The sequence below is a fragment of the Lepidochelys olivacea genome (assembly GCF_965140295.1).
Source record: "Lepidochelys olivacea isolate rLepOli2 genome assembly, chromosome: 5".
Lineage (NCBI taxonomy): Eukaryota > Metazoa > Chordata > Testudines > Cheloniidae > Lepidochelys > Lepidochelys olivacea.
The window spans coordinates 74,559,102-74,576,882 of record NC_140415.1 but is presented as its reverse complement, the minus strand read 5'-3'; the positions used below and the strand labels follow the sequence as shown (position 1 = coordinate 74,576,882).

The window sequence follows — 17,781 nt, the reverse complement described above, 5'->3', positions numbered from 1 at the left end:
CAAAGGCATACGTCAGTCCTACCCCTTCTGAGGTGTTAAGGTCCAAAGGATATTAGGAACCAAAACAACCGCAACTGACACCATCCAACAAACCCCTATGCAGGGCTTATCTACAAGCAGTCTGTGCTTCCACTGATTCATCCCCAGGGTTTGGTCATCCCTTAGCAGGGGTTATCCAGCTAGCAAGCTACTTCAGTCTCTAGGCAGCAACCAGACTTCTCTCTGATTAAGAGCAGCAGAGCTCTGCTTCTTTGTTCAGCTGAAGCCCTGGACTGGGCTTCTTTCAACTCCCCTCTCCATGCCTGACATTTGCTGCAGGTGTAGTGGCTTGGAGCCATCTGGATCCCCAGGCTCTCCTTAATCCTCTCTTTGCTGGCGTGGGGCCTATCTGCCTCATTAATGCCCTTGTTGCCAGGGTGGGACCTATCTGCCGCACCACAGTGATTAAATAAATGCTCTTTCCAAAATCTATAAATCTGTGTGTCTGACAAAACTCTACGCATGTTTCACTGTCAGTAATTGTATTTTAGATGTCTTTACAAAGTAAAATGTACTTGTGAAGTCACAGAAAACAAATTACCTCAAAGTAGTGGTTTGGAGTACCCAAGAAAGGCGGAGCACTGCAAATGCCAAGGTTCAGAGTGCAGCAGTACAGATAATAGTATGAGACAGGGTAAGTTACCCATAACATATTTATGCCGTTTTATATATGCAGCCAGGAACCTCAAATCCTACTTTATACTTGTGACTCAAACAATCCTAAATGCAGTCTTGGTTCTCCAAAAACAAATGGTGTTATGAACACTCAAACAGTGAAACTGTGGAGTGAAGGGGAGAAGAGTTACACTAGCATTTTATCACAAATGTGCAGAGATATAATTTTAGAGAAAGATCTTGCTTCATCTGTACACTTCGGTTTAGTTATTTAAGATTCTATAAAAGTTATTAAAATGAATAGTCATGCAAGAAATGAAATGAAAAGCAAATATATATATTGGGAGGTGTTTATTAAGAACTGATTTTATTCTCGGGAAATATTTTACTCCGTGTACCCCCAAATCTAGTCATGGTACAAACTGCAAACTACTGTACAGAATGACTTCATGCAGAATTTATGGATTGCCATTTAACCCCTCTCATTTTAATAACATTATTTTCACAGTAAATAAACTGCTTAGAGAAATTGAGACAAAAAATTAATAAAAGACAAAATTCTAATTGAAGTGTAGGGGTAAAAAATTTTAAAGGATCTAAATGCATTAGGAGTGTAGGTACCATTTTCAAAAATTAGTTAAGCACCTAAGACTCTTAAGTGCCTATGTCTCCTTTGAAAATGTGATTTAGGCACTTTAGACATTTTTTCTGAGGTTATTGGCAAAAAAATATTGCCCAATGGGTATAAAAGTGATTTGCAGAAAAACAACACTCAGCTGCAGGATGATAGCATTACTGTCCACTGGAGGTCACTCTGTCAACCCAATGGATTATAGTTTTTCCTGTAAAATGAATGAAAAATCTAGTCAATTCTGCCCGTAAGAGTGTTCTACACATTTTTTTTCAAAGCTCTTCCTTATGATGTATAAAGAGAGTTGAAATGGTGGGGCTTTTATTTTTATTTTTTTTATTTATTTATTTTACACTGCTTGGTTTTGTTTATTTTGTTTTTTATAGTGAAATATTAGGAATGTCAATTCTATTCTTGCTTGTATTTTTTGTGGAGGATGTGCCGATCTTGGAGGATGTCCATTGTTAGCCCACACAACGTATTTTAAGGGGTGAGGGTGCAATAAAGTAGCTACAATAGTGCAAAGTGCTGCAGTCATGTCAAGGTCCACAAGGTTATGGGGCCAACTAGACAGAGTGGCTCAACACACTCACACAAATTTGGTTCTAGTGCATCTCTGTTGGATGGAAGGGCAGCTGGGTCAAATTTGAGTGGCAGCGAAACAGTATATGCAGGGTCACAGTGCCACTCAGGTTTGCCCAGCTGCCCCTCTGTCATGATAGAGGGGCGGTTGGGCTGAACCTAAGGAGTGTTGCAACCCCATGTGCCAGGTCGCAACATCACTCATTACTCAGATTTGGCCGACACTATGTGAGGGCAGGGCAGGTGATGGATGGAGCTGAGTTGCTGTGCAAAACTACTGGCTGGAACTGCATAGCTCAAGTGGTGCCAGGGAGTGGTCAGGAAACAAAGCTGGGTGATGAGTTGTTGCTGGGCTATGGGTGAGCAGGAAGTGCTGGGGATCTACGGGTCAGGGGTTGGGAGCACATAGGATATGTTATGGTGCAGTGCAGTGAGCTGTTGGAGGAATGAGAGGTGCTGGGAGACAGTGGGGTAGGTTCGGGGGCTCAGATTTCAGAATCAGGAAGGGGGCCCCAACCTATTCTTGCACTAGGGACTTCTGGGACCTTCTTATGCCACTCCAAAAGTGCTGAGTTTTAACAATAACATCCTGTTAGTCACTGAAATAAAAAGGTATAAACAAACATACATCAAAAACAGACCAGGATTTCCAAAATGGGTGTCTAAAGTTAGGCTCTTAAATCCATATTTAAATGAAGAGATAAATAAGTGGCCTGATTTTTGAAAGTGTTGATCACCCAATAGCTCTCACTGAAGTCATCCAATGATGTAGAGTCAATACAGTGAAACATATTGAATACAATGTAAAAAAGCCTTATTATCTGTCATAACACCTGAACATACTATTTTAAACAAGGCACATTCATTGATACAAAATTATTATGAAAAAATGCTTACCATGCTTCTGAATATGCATTTCACAAAAACACAATCAGAGTTATGTTATATTAACTGACAAGCAAATGGTCACAGAGAGGCATGGCGTATAACAGGCAATGCTATAATAAGCCCAAGAGACAAAACATAAAAATTTACCAGATCTTCACTCACATTCAAACAAGGACTTCTACTCCTAAGAAGAAGAAGACATGCATCCGACGAAGTGGGTATTCACCCACGAAAACTTATGCTCCAATAAGTCTGTTAGTCTATAAGGTGCCACAGGACTCTTTGCTACTCCTAAGAAGTCATTCATTAAAAAAGAACCATGCCTTTATCTGTAGGTTTCACTGAAGCTTAGAATTTAAAAAAATAAATCAAACAATGGCCTATTAAACCATCTTCTGTAAGGTTACTTCCACTTACATTAGCCATTCATGGCACCTTTTAATTTAAGCCTTCCATGAATTCTGTACCATTTTATCCAACTTACTATTTACACTTTAAAAAAATTAGGTGCATCTTAAAAGATTCATTAAATATGAGATCTTTTCTTACTACTGTCTGTATTTATAAAGGTGACAATCACTGCAATAGCGGGGCTCTAGTTTATGTGAGTGGACATTTAACTAAATCAACCTGAACTACTTGGAATTTGTAATAAATATATTGTTCTCTTGGCAAAAAAGCACAATTTATTTGTATTTAAACATGAAGATTGAGGCTTTTACAAACCATGAAAAAGACTTATGAGTCATGGATTGTATATTCCAGTGAATCTACACAGTTTTCTTCACTATTTATCATTACTTGTATTAAGCAGCATCCACAATGGGTTCTCATCCACAGAAGAGCACAGTCCCTGTTCCAAAGATCTTACAGTCTAAGCTAACAAGCAACATACCAATAATGGAAGAAAGAGATACATTACATGTCTATAATTTTCATATACACCTTAACATACACAGCCTTTATTATAGGCAGGGCTGAGAATGTCTGGGCAAGGAGATTGGGACTGGGAATCCAGCGTGATGGGCCTCGCACTTGGCAGGCAAGTAGACTGGAACTGGGTTAAGAATCCTGAGAAATGAAGACTGGTTCTAGGTAGTTAAGGAGACTAGGCCAGAGAGAAGAAGCCGGGGGTGGGGAGAAGCGAGCAGCCTGGGACAAGGAGAGGATAGGGCAGAACAGACAGTGACCACTATAGCACACTCCCCTCCAGAGCCTGGGATAGAACCCAAATTCCCCGAGTCTCATCATTCCCATGCTGCCAGCAAATATTTGTGAAACCAAAAGGCAAAGTATCCATAGAAGATGACAACCTGTGACTGCTATCAATTATCCATTAGCTCAAGTGGCAGAGATCTGTACAGTGGATCTAAAATTTCCAAACCCTGCTGATGATCCATGTGGGTATCAATATGATACTGTATAATGGGAAAAAAAATCATTTTGCTTTTTTAAAAATATAGGAAACTAGACACACACACACCCCTATGTTTAAAGAGCAATATTAAGGTTTCAAAGTCAAGAACTCAAAAGTAAGAAAATGACAGAATTAAGGTTGCCCGTGTATATCATAATGCATACTGTCTTTAATTACATGATCGCATACTGTTTTTTCCACAGGACCCCTATGGCTTGCAGCGGACAGAATGGACTTGCTCTGGGGATGAATCACTGTTTGTAGTGAAGGAGACTCTGGTATAACCCATGCTTTATTTGTTGCAGAAATTGGAAAGGGTGAACGAGGCAAGAGATTGCAGGAAGAGAAATGATGGTCTCAGGGTTAAGGCAGTTGAGTGTTGCCCTGAGAAATGGATTGTATATCTCTGCCTCTGCCACAGAGTTTGTATGTGGTGGGCTCTTAAATTCAATTTTTCACAGGGAGTCACTAATTTTGAATTCCTCATTTTCTTGGGGCCTGAACTGAGTCACTGGTGTCTGATGTGCAGACATGCTGAGTGCTCACAACTGCAACTGAAATCAATCAATGAGAGCTGTGCTTTGAATGTATAAAGTGCTATATAGTGGTATGTACTTTGAAAAATCAGGTCCTAGATATCTCAAATTGGGCACCCAAAAGGAGTGGAAATTTCTGATCTTCATCTCCCTGTGCCTAAGTTCCCCATCTCTCTCTTTCTCGTGTATGTGTAGTGTGTGTATATATATTTAAAAATATTAAAGAAAACTTCTTATACCTATAGGAAAACAAATTATAATTTTGTTACCTATAAAAACTTTTAAAGCACATTTATGCATATGTGCATCTTTCAAATGACATACAGCGGACCCTTACTAGAGCGCGCACCACTATAGCGTGGATTCGCATATAGCGCGGTCGCGGCGATGGATCCCAAATTTAAATATTTAACTTGGGATCTATGGTATCGTGGCCCCCGCTATAACACGGTCCCTGCATTAACGCAGTACCGCACATGGATCCCGAACCCTACGTTCTAGCGAGGGTTTGGTGTATTACCTTCTCTCCTCCCTTATTACCATTTATAGAAAGAACTAGTTTGGCTGAAATTACCATGGTGATAAAGTATATTAAGTTTGATATGTAATTTTGCCCAGATATGATTTCTGGCTCCCAATGATATGCAAGCACCAATGCTGTTGGGTGAAAAAAACCAATTCTTTCTTCTTGTGTTTTTGAGAGAAGAGATATCCAACACTGGACAAAAACCCTTCATTTCTACATTGAAAAGCAGTAATAGTAGGGAAGGCTCTGCATCACCAGCCTATTGAAATATGTGCCAACATGCTCTGATGTGCATCATAATGCGATACAAAATGTCACAAATGAGGCTACAAAATACAGGACAAATTAGTTTACACGCATTAATATAAATATGACAAATCTCTTTCACCTTTAAACCTGTCACATCCTTATTTGATAATATAGTATCCCTGAGCCTAAATTTTCCAGACATGTTTAGACTCTCAAGTTATTTCTCTAGAGCCGTATTTAACCACAACAAAAATCTGTTGTTGCATTAAAAAAACAAGACAGTTTTATCAAGTCTATTTCATTCAGGGTAAAAAAAATGATTATTAAAAAAACGATAGCCATGGAAGCTGTTTTAAAGAAGAGACATATGTGGACGTTATATAAAGATACCCATTTTATGCATAAAGTATACAGATAAATAGTAAAAGACTTTTAAGCCTTAAAGAAACATCTTCTGTATTTTCCACAGTATGCATCCGATGAAGTGAGCTGTAGCTCACGAAAGCTTATGCTCAAATAAATTGGTTAGTCTCTAAGGTGCCACAAGTACTCGTTTTCTTTTTTTAAAGGAATCACAACAAATCTTTTAAGCCTACTTTTAACACATTTTAAAAAAAGACCGTTTAAAGAAAAATGTAACAGCTAGTATATGTGAAATAAAAAAGATAAAGTTACTTCATAAAGTGATCAATTAAAAAAATACCACTGACTATTGTCTCGCTATGCATAACTAAACGGTCCCATTTCCCAAAAAATAATTTTAAAACATATAGTTTCAAAATGGGCTAACTAAAACAAAGCCTTAAAATCCCCCTGAAGTCAAACATGGAACTATTTTCAGGTATACTAAGCAATGAACCCAATTAAAGTCATTAACTGTATCTATTCTTGTGACAAAAGAATGAAATTACATCACTCCCAGTAGCACCAACCAGATGCAGACAGTAATCCATGACTAATTTTACAGTATACTGTGGGATTAGTAAAGAACACATAACTAGATTCATTTGAATAATTTAGTGAGCAGATTTTGCAAGCAAGATGTTCATTTAGGAATATTTAACAATGTCTATAAGTAGTGAAGCGTCTAAAAATCTACTGTACTAATGAATGCTTGAACCATACAGTCAGTTCAAAATTCATGTGTAAATGTAACTACAGCACATCAGCAGTAACTAAATATGAAATGCAATGCAGACTCTTTTCCCTTTAAATCCTTCTCTGCTCTATTGAGTGTTTGTCTTCTCAATACTGGATTAAATTTAGCGACTATTAAACTTGGATGAATTTAAACACACACACAAACACAAAGTCATGATCCAACCATGAAGCTTACATTCTTAACACTTAAAAGACTAGATTCAAACAATTTTAACAGCAATTTACATTCTTAAATATCCTGTAAAAAGAGAAAATATTAAATGTCATCTGTACACCAAATGAGACACACAGATGTGCTGATCCGGAGTGCAAAAACAAAAAAAAGACAGGCATTACACTGTTTAATGCCGTTTCCTTCTACTAGATTTTATGTCTACAGTTATTATGGTCAATCTTAAATATTGTGCTCTGATGCCAAGATGGATTAGACAGGAATATAATTAATTCAATTTTCCTTATCGCTGTACAAATGATAGTGAGTTAGTTTTTCAAATGGAATTTTTATCTTGTAGAAAAATTACACATTGGGCCCGAGTCTTCTTTCATTTATAACAGTGCAAATCAAAACTAAATCCAATAAGGCCTGATCTACACTAAAAACTTAGATTGACATTGCTCAGAAGGATAAAAAATTCTCCGCCTTGAATGCCCCAGCTATGCCAAATTTTTCACCTGCAACTGACGTAATTGTGCTGACATAACACCTGTGGTCAATGGAGGAATATTTCCGTGGAGCTAACTACCATCACTAAGGGAGGCAGAGTTCCTACAGTGATGGAAAAATTCCTTCCATTGCTGTAGTCTGCATCAATACCATGGGGTTACAGCAGGATAGCTGCATCTATGCTGCTGTAGCCCCCCGAAGTGCAGACAAGACCTCAGTCAATGGAGTTCCACCCATGCGAAACTCACGTGAGAGGAAAAATGGATCTTTAAGTTTGGGTAATCACATGTCCTAGTTTACCATGTTGTCACTGTTTGGAATTACTGCCGCAGTGCCCTAATCAGCTCCATAAAACCAATTCTGTCCCTATTTCAGTAGAACCATCTAGAAAGATGTTCAGCTACCTCTGTCTAAAAGGCCACTTTGATGTCTCCTGCTCTATTCTTTTCTTGCCTCCGGCCTTGGCACCCTTTCCTGTAAGGTGCCAGGTTTCTGCAACTTCTAGTAAAACCAATGGGAGTTCAGAATACGCAACACCTTGTGGGACTGGACCCTTACCACTGAAGTCAGGCCCACCAGCCTGATATTTCACCCATCAGCCTCATTTTCCTTTTCCTCTGCTTTGATGCGGTTGCACTCCTGAGAGGAAATCTGAAGCACAAGATGAAATGGTATCCCGTCCGGACAAGAGGGGATCAGGAAGTGGATCAGAAAGAACGTGGGTTGGTGAACAAAAGGTTAGATGAGGATAGGTGCAGCTGCTGTGGCCAACTATGGCAAAAAAGTAGGAGGAGAAAAGGGCGCTGAAGTTGCAGGGGGGAGAGAGCCAGAAGAGGTTATAAGGCTGGGGTAGAAAATGTAATATGTCCTCATCTGGTATATGGTGTGTCCCCCACCCAAACAAACAAATGTGATCTCTTCATTCAGCCTCTAATGATAAATCTAGTTTAAAAATCACCAACAACTAAACAATAAGCATCAAACTGTACATAGGCACTTTACATAGGATAAGGATAAGATTTTCTTTAACTTTTTCAGAGTCAGTTTTAGGTGCACTGGTACTCTAGCAGAAGATTTTTTCTCATTTCTTACCAAAATGAAGAAATGTTGATATTTGATTTTAAGTAACAGATAGAATAAATCACATCTCATATCACATCTTCAAGAGGTATCCCTAAAATGCAGGTACATTAATAAATCAAATAAGAATGTATCAACCTTCAAGTGGTTTCCCTTCCTTACTCTCTTTTCTATTTTTCCCCTTCTTCCATCTTTCTTAGATTTTGTCTCCTATATTTGGTCTATCTCCTTTCTCTCTCTCATTTTCCTTATTCCTTTATGTTATTTTCTTCTCTCTTCCCACATCTCTCTCCATTCTCATCCCATCTATTTCCCTCTTCCCTTGGGTCTCATTTCTTTTCCTCTTTTTCGGTATTTAGCATATTTTACATTCCTCCTATTTGTTCTCTATGGCACACTCCTTGTTCCCTCACACCCATTTCCCTCCCTAAATTTATTCTTTTTTCCCTCCTCCAAATATCACACACAGACCCATTAAATGGTAGATGTATTCCAAGACCTTCTACCCTCCACCTCCAGAGATGAACTCCTGGGAGTTCAAACTGGTCAGTCTATTTGTTTAGCCAAATGCCTCTTGAGATGGGCTCATGAGGTTTCTTCATGCCCTTCACCTTCTAGAGACAATTTCTACTCCTTTGTTCCTGGATCTTTCCCACATGCAAATCACGCTGTTCCCACCTCCTCCCACCCCCCCGCACACAGACACACTTTCATTTATCCATGGGTCTTCTCCTTTCATTCATTGCCTGGTCTGTGATTAGCCTGAAATGTCTTTTTATAAGGTCTCAGGTTGTGGGAGGGGGAGAAGAGAGAAGGACGACAGCAGCTGTTGCTGCTGCATTCTCCCAGAAGGCAGTACACACAACTTCTGTTCTCTACTGCAGGTGAGTGGTGGCTACTGGCTGCTAACATCCCATGAGAGCATTAGGAGTTTTCTTTTATTTCATCTCTCTTTGGAGCAGAGTGACCCAGATTTTTAAAGGGAAATTAGGCATTGCTGCGCCCATCATTGTCCCAGCTAAATGATTTAGGAGCCTAAGCCTCCTTTTTCAAAAGGAATTTAGGCACTTAGGAACCTAAACCCCATTGACTCCATTGGATTTTGTTTCCTAAGTGTGTAAATTCCTTTTGAAAATGAGGCTTAGGTGTTGCAGCACTGAGCACAGCAATGCCTAAATCCTTGTGAAAATCTGTGACAGTGTCTTTTGTTGGCCAGACACAGCAAAATTGAAATTTGCTTCATGAACATCAAAACAAGGAAAAAAGGTCAAATAAAGCCTTTACAGGATTGTTTTGGCACTCTCCATAGCATTGTATCCTAGGCCTAGGTGACTTCCTAAGGCACCTATGCCTAATGCCACTACTAGATTTCTCTTTTCTTTTCCAGCTCAAAATCAGGGTGCAAGGTTGCTAGAAAAACAGCACAACAATACTGATCAATTTTCAGTGCTTCCTGATCTCCAACCCTGTACAAAAGACAGCATAGACATGACACTTCTGCTATGGGAACTAGAATATCATTTTGTCCTCTACCTTTGGTTTCTAACACCACAGTGCTCACCACTGAAAACGACAGTAACATACATCGACTTGAATATGCCACTTTGAGGCCTATTAAGGCCCATTGTCTATAAAAGTTTATTGAAATAAATATTTCCAGTCTAATTCATATTACAATTCTGCATGTTCCTATTAAATGAAATTTCAGGTTGAGTAGATTTCCAAATTAATCTATTAAAATTCAATTCAAATGGCTAAAACTAACTTGTCCTAAGATATGGTTGAGTTGTCTCACTCCCTTCCGCACTTGGCAGTATTTTCATGAAAGCAGGGTTAGTAGTGGAAGTTAAATTGAGCTTGAATGCCCCAGAAGAGCATTTGGCGTCATCACAGTGCCTTCCCTATTGTGTGCTGAGCCCAACATCCCATGAGAGAATTAGGAGTTCAGCTCTCTTTGGATTGTGTTTTATACTCACTGACTAGTGCACTGAGGTATCACAGTTTAGTCCTGGTGAATGGAGAAGATTCACAGCACAGTGCTGTAATGCTCAGCTTCTTAAAGACCTTCCAACACCAGGAAAAACACTCTGCTTGGAGAGAGCTTTTTGCTTTTCTATATTTTCTGCCCTAGTTTTTCGTGGGGAAATAGCATACAAATTTAATTCCTGCCCCATATGGTTTTATATTTATTTGATATTATACGAATATAAAGTCACTCTCAGATATGTTATTGAAAAGTGTTATGAACATGTATATTGTAACATTTACAATTTTAAACATTTTTTTAATAACAAAATATTTATCAGAAATTTTCTGCTCCCAGATATTCATCTAAAGAAAGAATGTTCCTTTTGCTACATCATGTCCTTTCCAGAGCAACCAATTATGAGGTCACAAAAAATAGCAATTACATTAACTGAAGAAAACACATCAGGGATAAATGAACCATTAGGGACATCCATGAAAACAGGATGTTTGTCTTCAATATTAAGAGCAGGAGAGGAGAAATAAAAGAAAATAAAAATTATATCTGAAGAATTGTTTCCTATACTGAATGGTTTTCAAAAGCGATCCATGAGATATTAACATGCCTCTAAGGAAAAGGAAAGAATACCACAGGCAAGCAGATTGTAGACACCTTTTTACTCCTGGAAGGAAAAGCAGAATACATGAGGTGAACTTGCAATTGGGACGGAAAGAAACGGCTCCACCACAAAACCGTATTTCTTCTCCTTTTACTTCAATACTGTACCATCATAAGCAGTGTCTAGTTGGGACCAGATCCCCCACACTTCTTGCCCAAGCAAAATCCCTATTGACTTCAGTGGAAGTATTCACTGAAAAAGGAATACAATACTAGACACTGTTAGCATAATAGCACTACTGTCAGTTAACAGCTGTGGAACAACCAAAAGCGGGAAAGAGATTCTTCCGCAGGGTACAGGAATTATCACTAACAAACAGATATTCACTACATTACCTCACACTTTCTGCAAGAGTCCTGTTGGTCTCCTTATTACCACTGGATCAGAAGACAGGCACGTCCATTTACAATTAATCTGACATCTTCACCCCATCTTTTCAGACCAAGAGCTGGATGTGGTTATTTATGGATACGTGACCTCCATGCTTGATTACTGTAATTCATCTAATCCAGGAATGAATCCATACATCTTGAAAAAAGTCCAATTCATATAAATTGCTGCAGCCCACCTACTCAGCCACCCCAGGTCACAATGAGCTCACCATCTCAGTACTCCACTGCCTGCACTGGCTTTTTGTTGTATTCAGAGCACTATTCAAAGTCTCTGTTCTACTATTCAAAACTTTCTATGGGACTGATCCAAAAGAGCACCACTCCATTCACAACCACCACCACTCTGTGATTATACACAGTTATGCTTCATCATAATAGTGAAATTGTCAACCAATAAGAGAAGGCTCAAAAGTGCAGGGGATGGAACTTTCGCCTGAGCTGAACAAAGATTGCAGAACTCACTACTAGAAAAGATAAGAATGACAATGGATCTCAACTATATTCAGAACTAGAGGCAAGCACCAGTCCCTCAACTTAGCTTTCCCTCTAAGTATCACAAACATGTAACTATACCTCCAACAAGCTAGGAAGGTAGAATGAGATTGCTATTCCTACTTTTATATAGATGGGAGGCACTCTGCTACTACAGTGATGAAGGCTAGCAAGAAAGACAGAGAGGATCTATGTTTAACAACCATGCTAGTTAAAGAAGCAACGCATGACTGAGGAGAATTCTCAGCAGATTGGAGCATATGTCTCTCTTGTAAGGAAAACACATTTCAATCCTCCATTCCGTTAGGATATACTTCAGTCCCAAAGCTATCTTGTTGGAAGAATATCATTGGTTTCGGTTTTAAATGCTTTTGAGTTTTGTTCTCATTTCAAGAAAAACCATTATGTCCTTCTGACATAAATTTAACCAAAAAAACCCCACAACCTTTATTCTTTTTCTCCCACAGCATGTAAAACCTGACTGAACCTAACTGAATTCTAACAATCTCTAAATACATATAAAAATCAAATACATTTAAAAATCGAATTGCAAGTTTTCAGTCATTTGCTTAAATCTTTAAAAAGCACAGCTAGATTTTTTCTTCACAACGGTAACTTATAAAGGAGCACATTTTTAATTAGAGAAGTTCAGGAGCCAGATTCACATGCATCTTTATTAGCCAACCAGAACTCCTCATGACACTGGAGGAATTCATCCTGAAGGAAGAGTTTCCAAAGCCACCTTCCTTTGGGGATCCTGTTAGGTCATGCAGCTTTACTTGATGACCAGGGCTGCTGAAGGGATGCACTAAATAAAACCACATCTTGTCCACATCCCATTTTCAGCCAGCAACACACACTTTTTCAGCTGCCCTTCCCTCAATGGGTATCTGTACACAGCAGCTAGAAGGAAGTGTGCAGGAAGTGCAGTGCAGGAAGACAGACATGCGCTAGCTCTGCTCAAGCTAGCATGCTAAAAATAGTAGTATGGCTGCAGCAGCACAGGCAGACCAAGCTAGCTGCCCCAATACAATCCCATTCAATTATTTGCGTGCATACGTACTTGGGCAGCTAGCTCATCCCACTGTGGTTATATTGCTATTTTAGCAGACTAGCTCAAGCAGAGCTAATGCATGTCTGTCTACTCGTGTTGGGAAGAACAATCCCAGCTGCTGTGTAGACATACCATATGTTCCACTGCCTCTTTCCCTTCCTCCTAAGGTACAGGAGAGGTGGTGATCACTGTCCCTGGGGCTTCCCCACCCTGAGGAACTGCCCACCTCAGGGTCCTCAGACAGCATTTACAACACTGACATTAGCCAGCATCATCACTAGAAGAATTTGACCGTGGAGCTCTAACAGTAATTCTCTCAGATTCTCCTTGGGGGGGAGGGGTGGGAGGGTAGAATCCTTTCAATTTGTACAATTCATCTCCTTGTGAAGAGATCAAATGAAGGCTTAACATATATTACACTGCTCCACATAATTAATCAGTCTTCAAATGCTCACTCTTTTCCCCTGTCCCTACCATATAATCCCAAAGAAAGTTGGTAATAAACTAACAGCTGTTTCCTGCTGCATTCTGAAACAAACTAAAGCAACTAATCCAGCATTTTTATCATAATATATCATATAAATTCCACCCAAAAGCACCAATATTTTACTTATATACAGGCCATAATAATCACGGAAAAAGCTGCAGATCACTAACACTTTATTAAATACTGCTTATTAAACAAAAACTCCAATACACCAATTAGGTTGAAAATTTTAATTATCAAAAGTCAGGAAACTCAAAAACTAAGATTCCCACTGAAATGTAAATTTAGCTAAATTATACATGTATAATATAGTAATTTTGATTAATTTTAAATTTATGCTTTAATATTTTGTTTTCCTCATCGAACCATCCTGTATTTTTGTTATTTTTATAATGAAAAAAATGCCCATTTGATTTCCTGTGCTCTTATTTCAGCACGTAAGCACTGAAACAATCATTGGCATGGAACTAGTCTCACAGTGAATTAATTAAATTAAGTGCTATATTTGAATGTCTAATCATGATTTAAAAAAAAATGCAACACTTAAATAACAAGTCCTGAAAAAAAAGAGAGAAAGAGGTACATCTCAAATGCTCAGCTCTCTCAGTTTTACTGATTATTTGACATCAAAAACCAGAGATTATGCTCTAGAAAGGGAATTGGAAGAAATATAATCTAATTTTATTACCCTATGAAGCTGTGCAGAGCAGGGCCCCTTGACAGTAAGACCTACTCACTAGGCTTGTTTATGGAATTCTGGACCAGTTGTAGATCAAAATATGGAAGATCCTGTTTTTCACAGCTTCTATACTATATGGTAGTAAAGTGAAGTTCTATTTCTTGTAATTGCTGTGATGATTAATCCCTTGTAAGAATGGGCTCTTACAACATGTTAATTTCATGTCTAATCACTGAAAAATTCAACTGTAGTTATTTCTAGTGTGCACACCTCCAAATACACACACATTTATACGTACATATAAATAGAATGGTTAATTTTGCACACATATACTATCTGCTAAAGGAAATAAAAAATACGCAATACACACAGTATGTCATTTTAAAAGGCTTTGAATTTTCTTCCCTTTTTTTTTTTTTTTTTTTGATTTTACCAAAACACATTTTCTCATTGACTGCTAGCGAATATGGCAAATTTGCAATATTTAAGAGAAGCCAGCACTGATGTCCCACAAGTGCAGCCACTACCATCAGATATTGTGATGACACAAGGGGGCAGTGAACATACCAAATGGTTGTTTCCTACACAAAAGTTGTTTCCTGTGATGTAGCCCTACAGAATGTAGGAAGCTCATCAGCCAGTAAACCCAGAACACTCTTCAAAAAGTCACTGTTAGAGGCACAAGCCCCTTCAAACATGCAATATGAGGCTACACAAGGGAGCATGGCTCCCCACCTCAATTCCTTTTTACCACTCAATAAGGAGATATGACTAATCTGGATTTATCAAATGATGAATGGCTAGAATGCTGTGCTACCTTATTTCTGAACTATCCAGTTCATTTAATCATAGAATCTAAATTTATTTTATCCTCTTCCATTGTTGTATTGGTGTATTAACACAGTTAGGACTGGAGTATGTGACGTTTTTCCCTTCAAGTCAGTACTGAACTAATGACTAGGCTTTGTATTTGGGAATGATGTACTGCTGGAGGTGTCATCTTTCAAATGAGAAGAGAAACACAGAGGTCCTAACCATTCGTATTTATGAAAGATCCCATGGCATTTTTCACAAGTATTCTGGCCAAATTCTGACTTGGGTAATTACAGTCTGTGTACTTAAATTCCCTGGTTATTCACTTGTAATTAAATTCATTCAAATGCTGGTAAATCAAACCTTGCCCTCTGCACCATTTGCATCTTAGCTGGTCCAGCAAAAAGGGCTTTAGTAAGGTGAATTTCACACTTCTTGAATAAAATTTGTACCCGGTTACAATTAATATTCATTTCAGGAGTGGATGAAGTGTGTGTGTACAGCATAAATAAAGGCACATTAAATGAATATGAGAGACAGAGAGAGAAAAATACCTCACTGTAAATCCCTTTGGGATCCTTCAGGATGAAAGGCACTATATAAATGCAAGGTGATTGCATAGTAAAGAACTATGTGAAAGTAAAAGTGAAAGCATCTTCCTGAAAAATGGTTTTATAGTTGCTATTCTAGGAATAGGAACAATTGCAACTATATGCATGGATTGTGTTGATTAGAGTCATTCTTTATGTAATAGCCACATGTGATGCTACAATTATATTGAGAGGCATTGTTTTGGATTCCACAGGTACACAACTCTCCATATACAATTTACACGTTTGATGTCTATAACAGTGATCTCACACTTTTTCACCTAGTGATTTCACCTTTTCTCCTACCATAAAAAGTGAAATTCTATTCTTTGCTTGAACATGTCTTCAGTTTCCCTTTAAAAGTTGGAGGGAATAATCTCTTTAGTCCTTGTAATGTTTTAACTAATTCACAAAATCATTATTCTTACAAAAAATCCGCTAATTATTGGGTTTATTTGATAAAAGTGGCATCATGAGGGGTTTTGTGACAGCAACTGAGAATTTACAAAAAAAATCAACGGCAATTTCAAGTAATTTTATTTCTAAACATAATTTTAAAATTTTTATAGAAACCTTTAGATGACAGCATTGATTTTCTTTTTACTGAAAGACTTTGTTTGCCAGAGTTGGGCTGGGGAGGAAGGATATCATATAAGTTTGACAAAATGACAGTATACTGTCCTTGTGTTTTATGAATATAGAAAGATTAACTAAATAACTAAAAAAGTTAATCTAATCCTAATTTTCTAAATTCAATGTGACATTATTAGAAAATATTAAACATATTAGGGTAACTGTTTCTTCAATTCCAATGTCAACAGGTTTTTAGGCAGATACTATAGACAGCAAAAAACTACTGATATGAGGAAATAAATCCAAAGTTGATAATTTACAAAGGAAGAGATGCCACAAGGCTAACGGTAGAATTTTCAAAGGCACCTAAAAAAACTATGATATCTGTGTTTTTAAATCACTTAAGTGCTTTAGAAAATCCTACCTATGGGAACAAAGTAAAATTATTAAAATACAGCATAAACTGGTTCAGAGCCCTGTAGAACTAAATCCAGGAGCACATACAGGGACCAGGTTAACATTCTTGAATTGTAGAGCACCCTCTGTCTGCTCCACTCTCGAAAAGTTTGTGTATGTGACTCAATTTCATAGTGTTGTGGGAGTTTTACATTACAAATATAAGGTGGCTTCACAGGGACATACTACGTTTAGTAACAACCCAAACTGTAACCATCTGATTCCTGGATGGCTTATGAGAAGTGAATTAGTCTCAGTCCAGTTTCCAGTGGGCAGGTGTCCACATCGAGATGGCCATCACAACTGGCAACCTTGTTAGTAGTTCCAGCAGACTCAGGGGTTGAACAGACATTGAGATTGAATTACGCTCTCCCCACTAGGTGGTCCCTCGATGACAAGTTTGAAGCACATTGGGAGTGAGTTGTGAGGTAACCTGTACTGCTGATTAGTACCCAGAATGTCCCTTTAGCTGTGGATACAATAGAGAAAGGACTTCAGTCTTCAGGACTATTTCACTTAAAAACAAAAGCATTGTTCTCAACCCCTAAACTTTCCAAAATTTAAATGGAGACATTCTGTAAAAATTGGATAAGTTAATTTTGAAGGCCCTGAAATTTGACCAGTAACTGAGAGACTTTTTTCCCTAAGAATTCATTAGTGTGACTACTCAAAGTTTCCCACAAAATTGGTAAGAAAGCTAAAGTGTTGCAATAAACAGAGCATCAATAGGAAACCAAACTAGAATAAAATGTAAAGTAAAGTAGTGGCACTAGAAAATACAATACAATTACTTGAGAGTTATTCTGAAGAGAAGATTTTGTTTAATAATAGCCGAGAAAAAGTCTGTTTGCCAGGAAAGTAGAGAGATTGTAGAAGTCAAAAGGTACAATATTACGAATGCTGCCAAAAAAGTAAGAAGAAGGCACCAAGTTTTATCTTGATTGTTGAATTTATAAAACTAAAAAAAGCATTGACAAAACTGTATGAAACTCTTCCATTTCCATTCTGCAGATGCTGTGAAAATTTAAAGCAGAGCAAACGCTTAGATGGCAAGGAAACAAACCTGCCTTTTAAAACAGATTGCTGAAACTAATCAAGTCAAGATACAGTAGAAGATGCTACAACAGAGGAAACTAGATGAACCAAGAGCTATGTTTTTACTGAGTACAGTGTGGAAGAACAATTTTTCACATAGCAACCAATACTTAAAGC

General features: G+C 38.1%; 1 protein-coding gene across 6 annotated transcripts in view; it reads right to left on the bottom strand.

The window, feature by feature from the left end:
- Positions 1-17,781, bottom strand: part of COMMD10 (COMM domain containing 10) — a 167,932-nt gene that overhangs the window by 65,079 nt on the left and 85,072 nt on the right. Inside the window, exon 6 of one of the 6 annotated variants that reach the window (XM_084629402.1) lies at positions 1,331-1,496. The exons of 3 other annotated variants lie outside the window; for them this stretch is intronic. In XM_084629402.1, the coding sequence (XP_084485528.1) occupies positions 1,485-1,496 (12 nt within the window). In that variant the 3' untranslated portion in view covers positions 1,331-1,484. Of the gene's footprint in view, positions 1-1,330; positions 1,497-16,339; positions 17,039-17,781 lie in introns of those variants that run through there. 2 more of the 6 variants (XM_084629400.1, XM_084629401.1) reach the window with 2 other exon arrangements.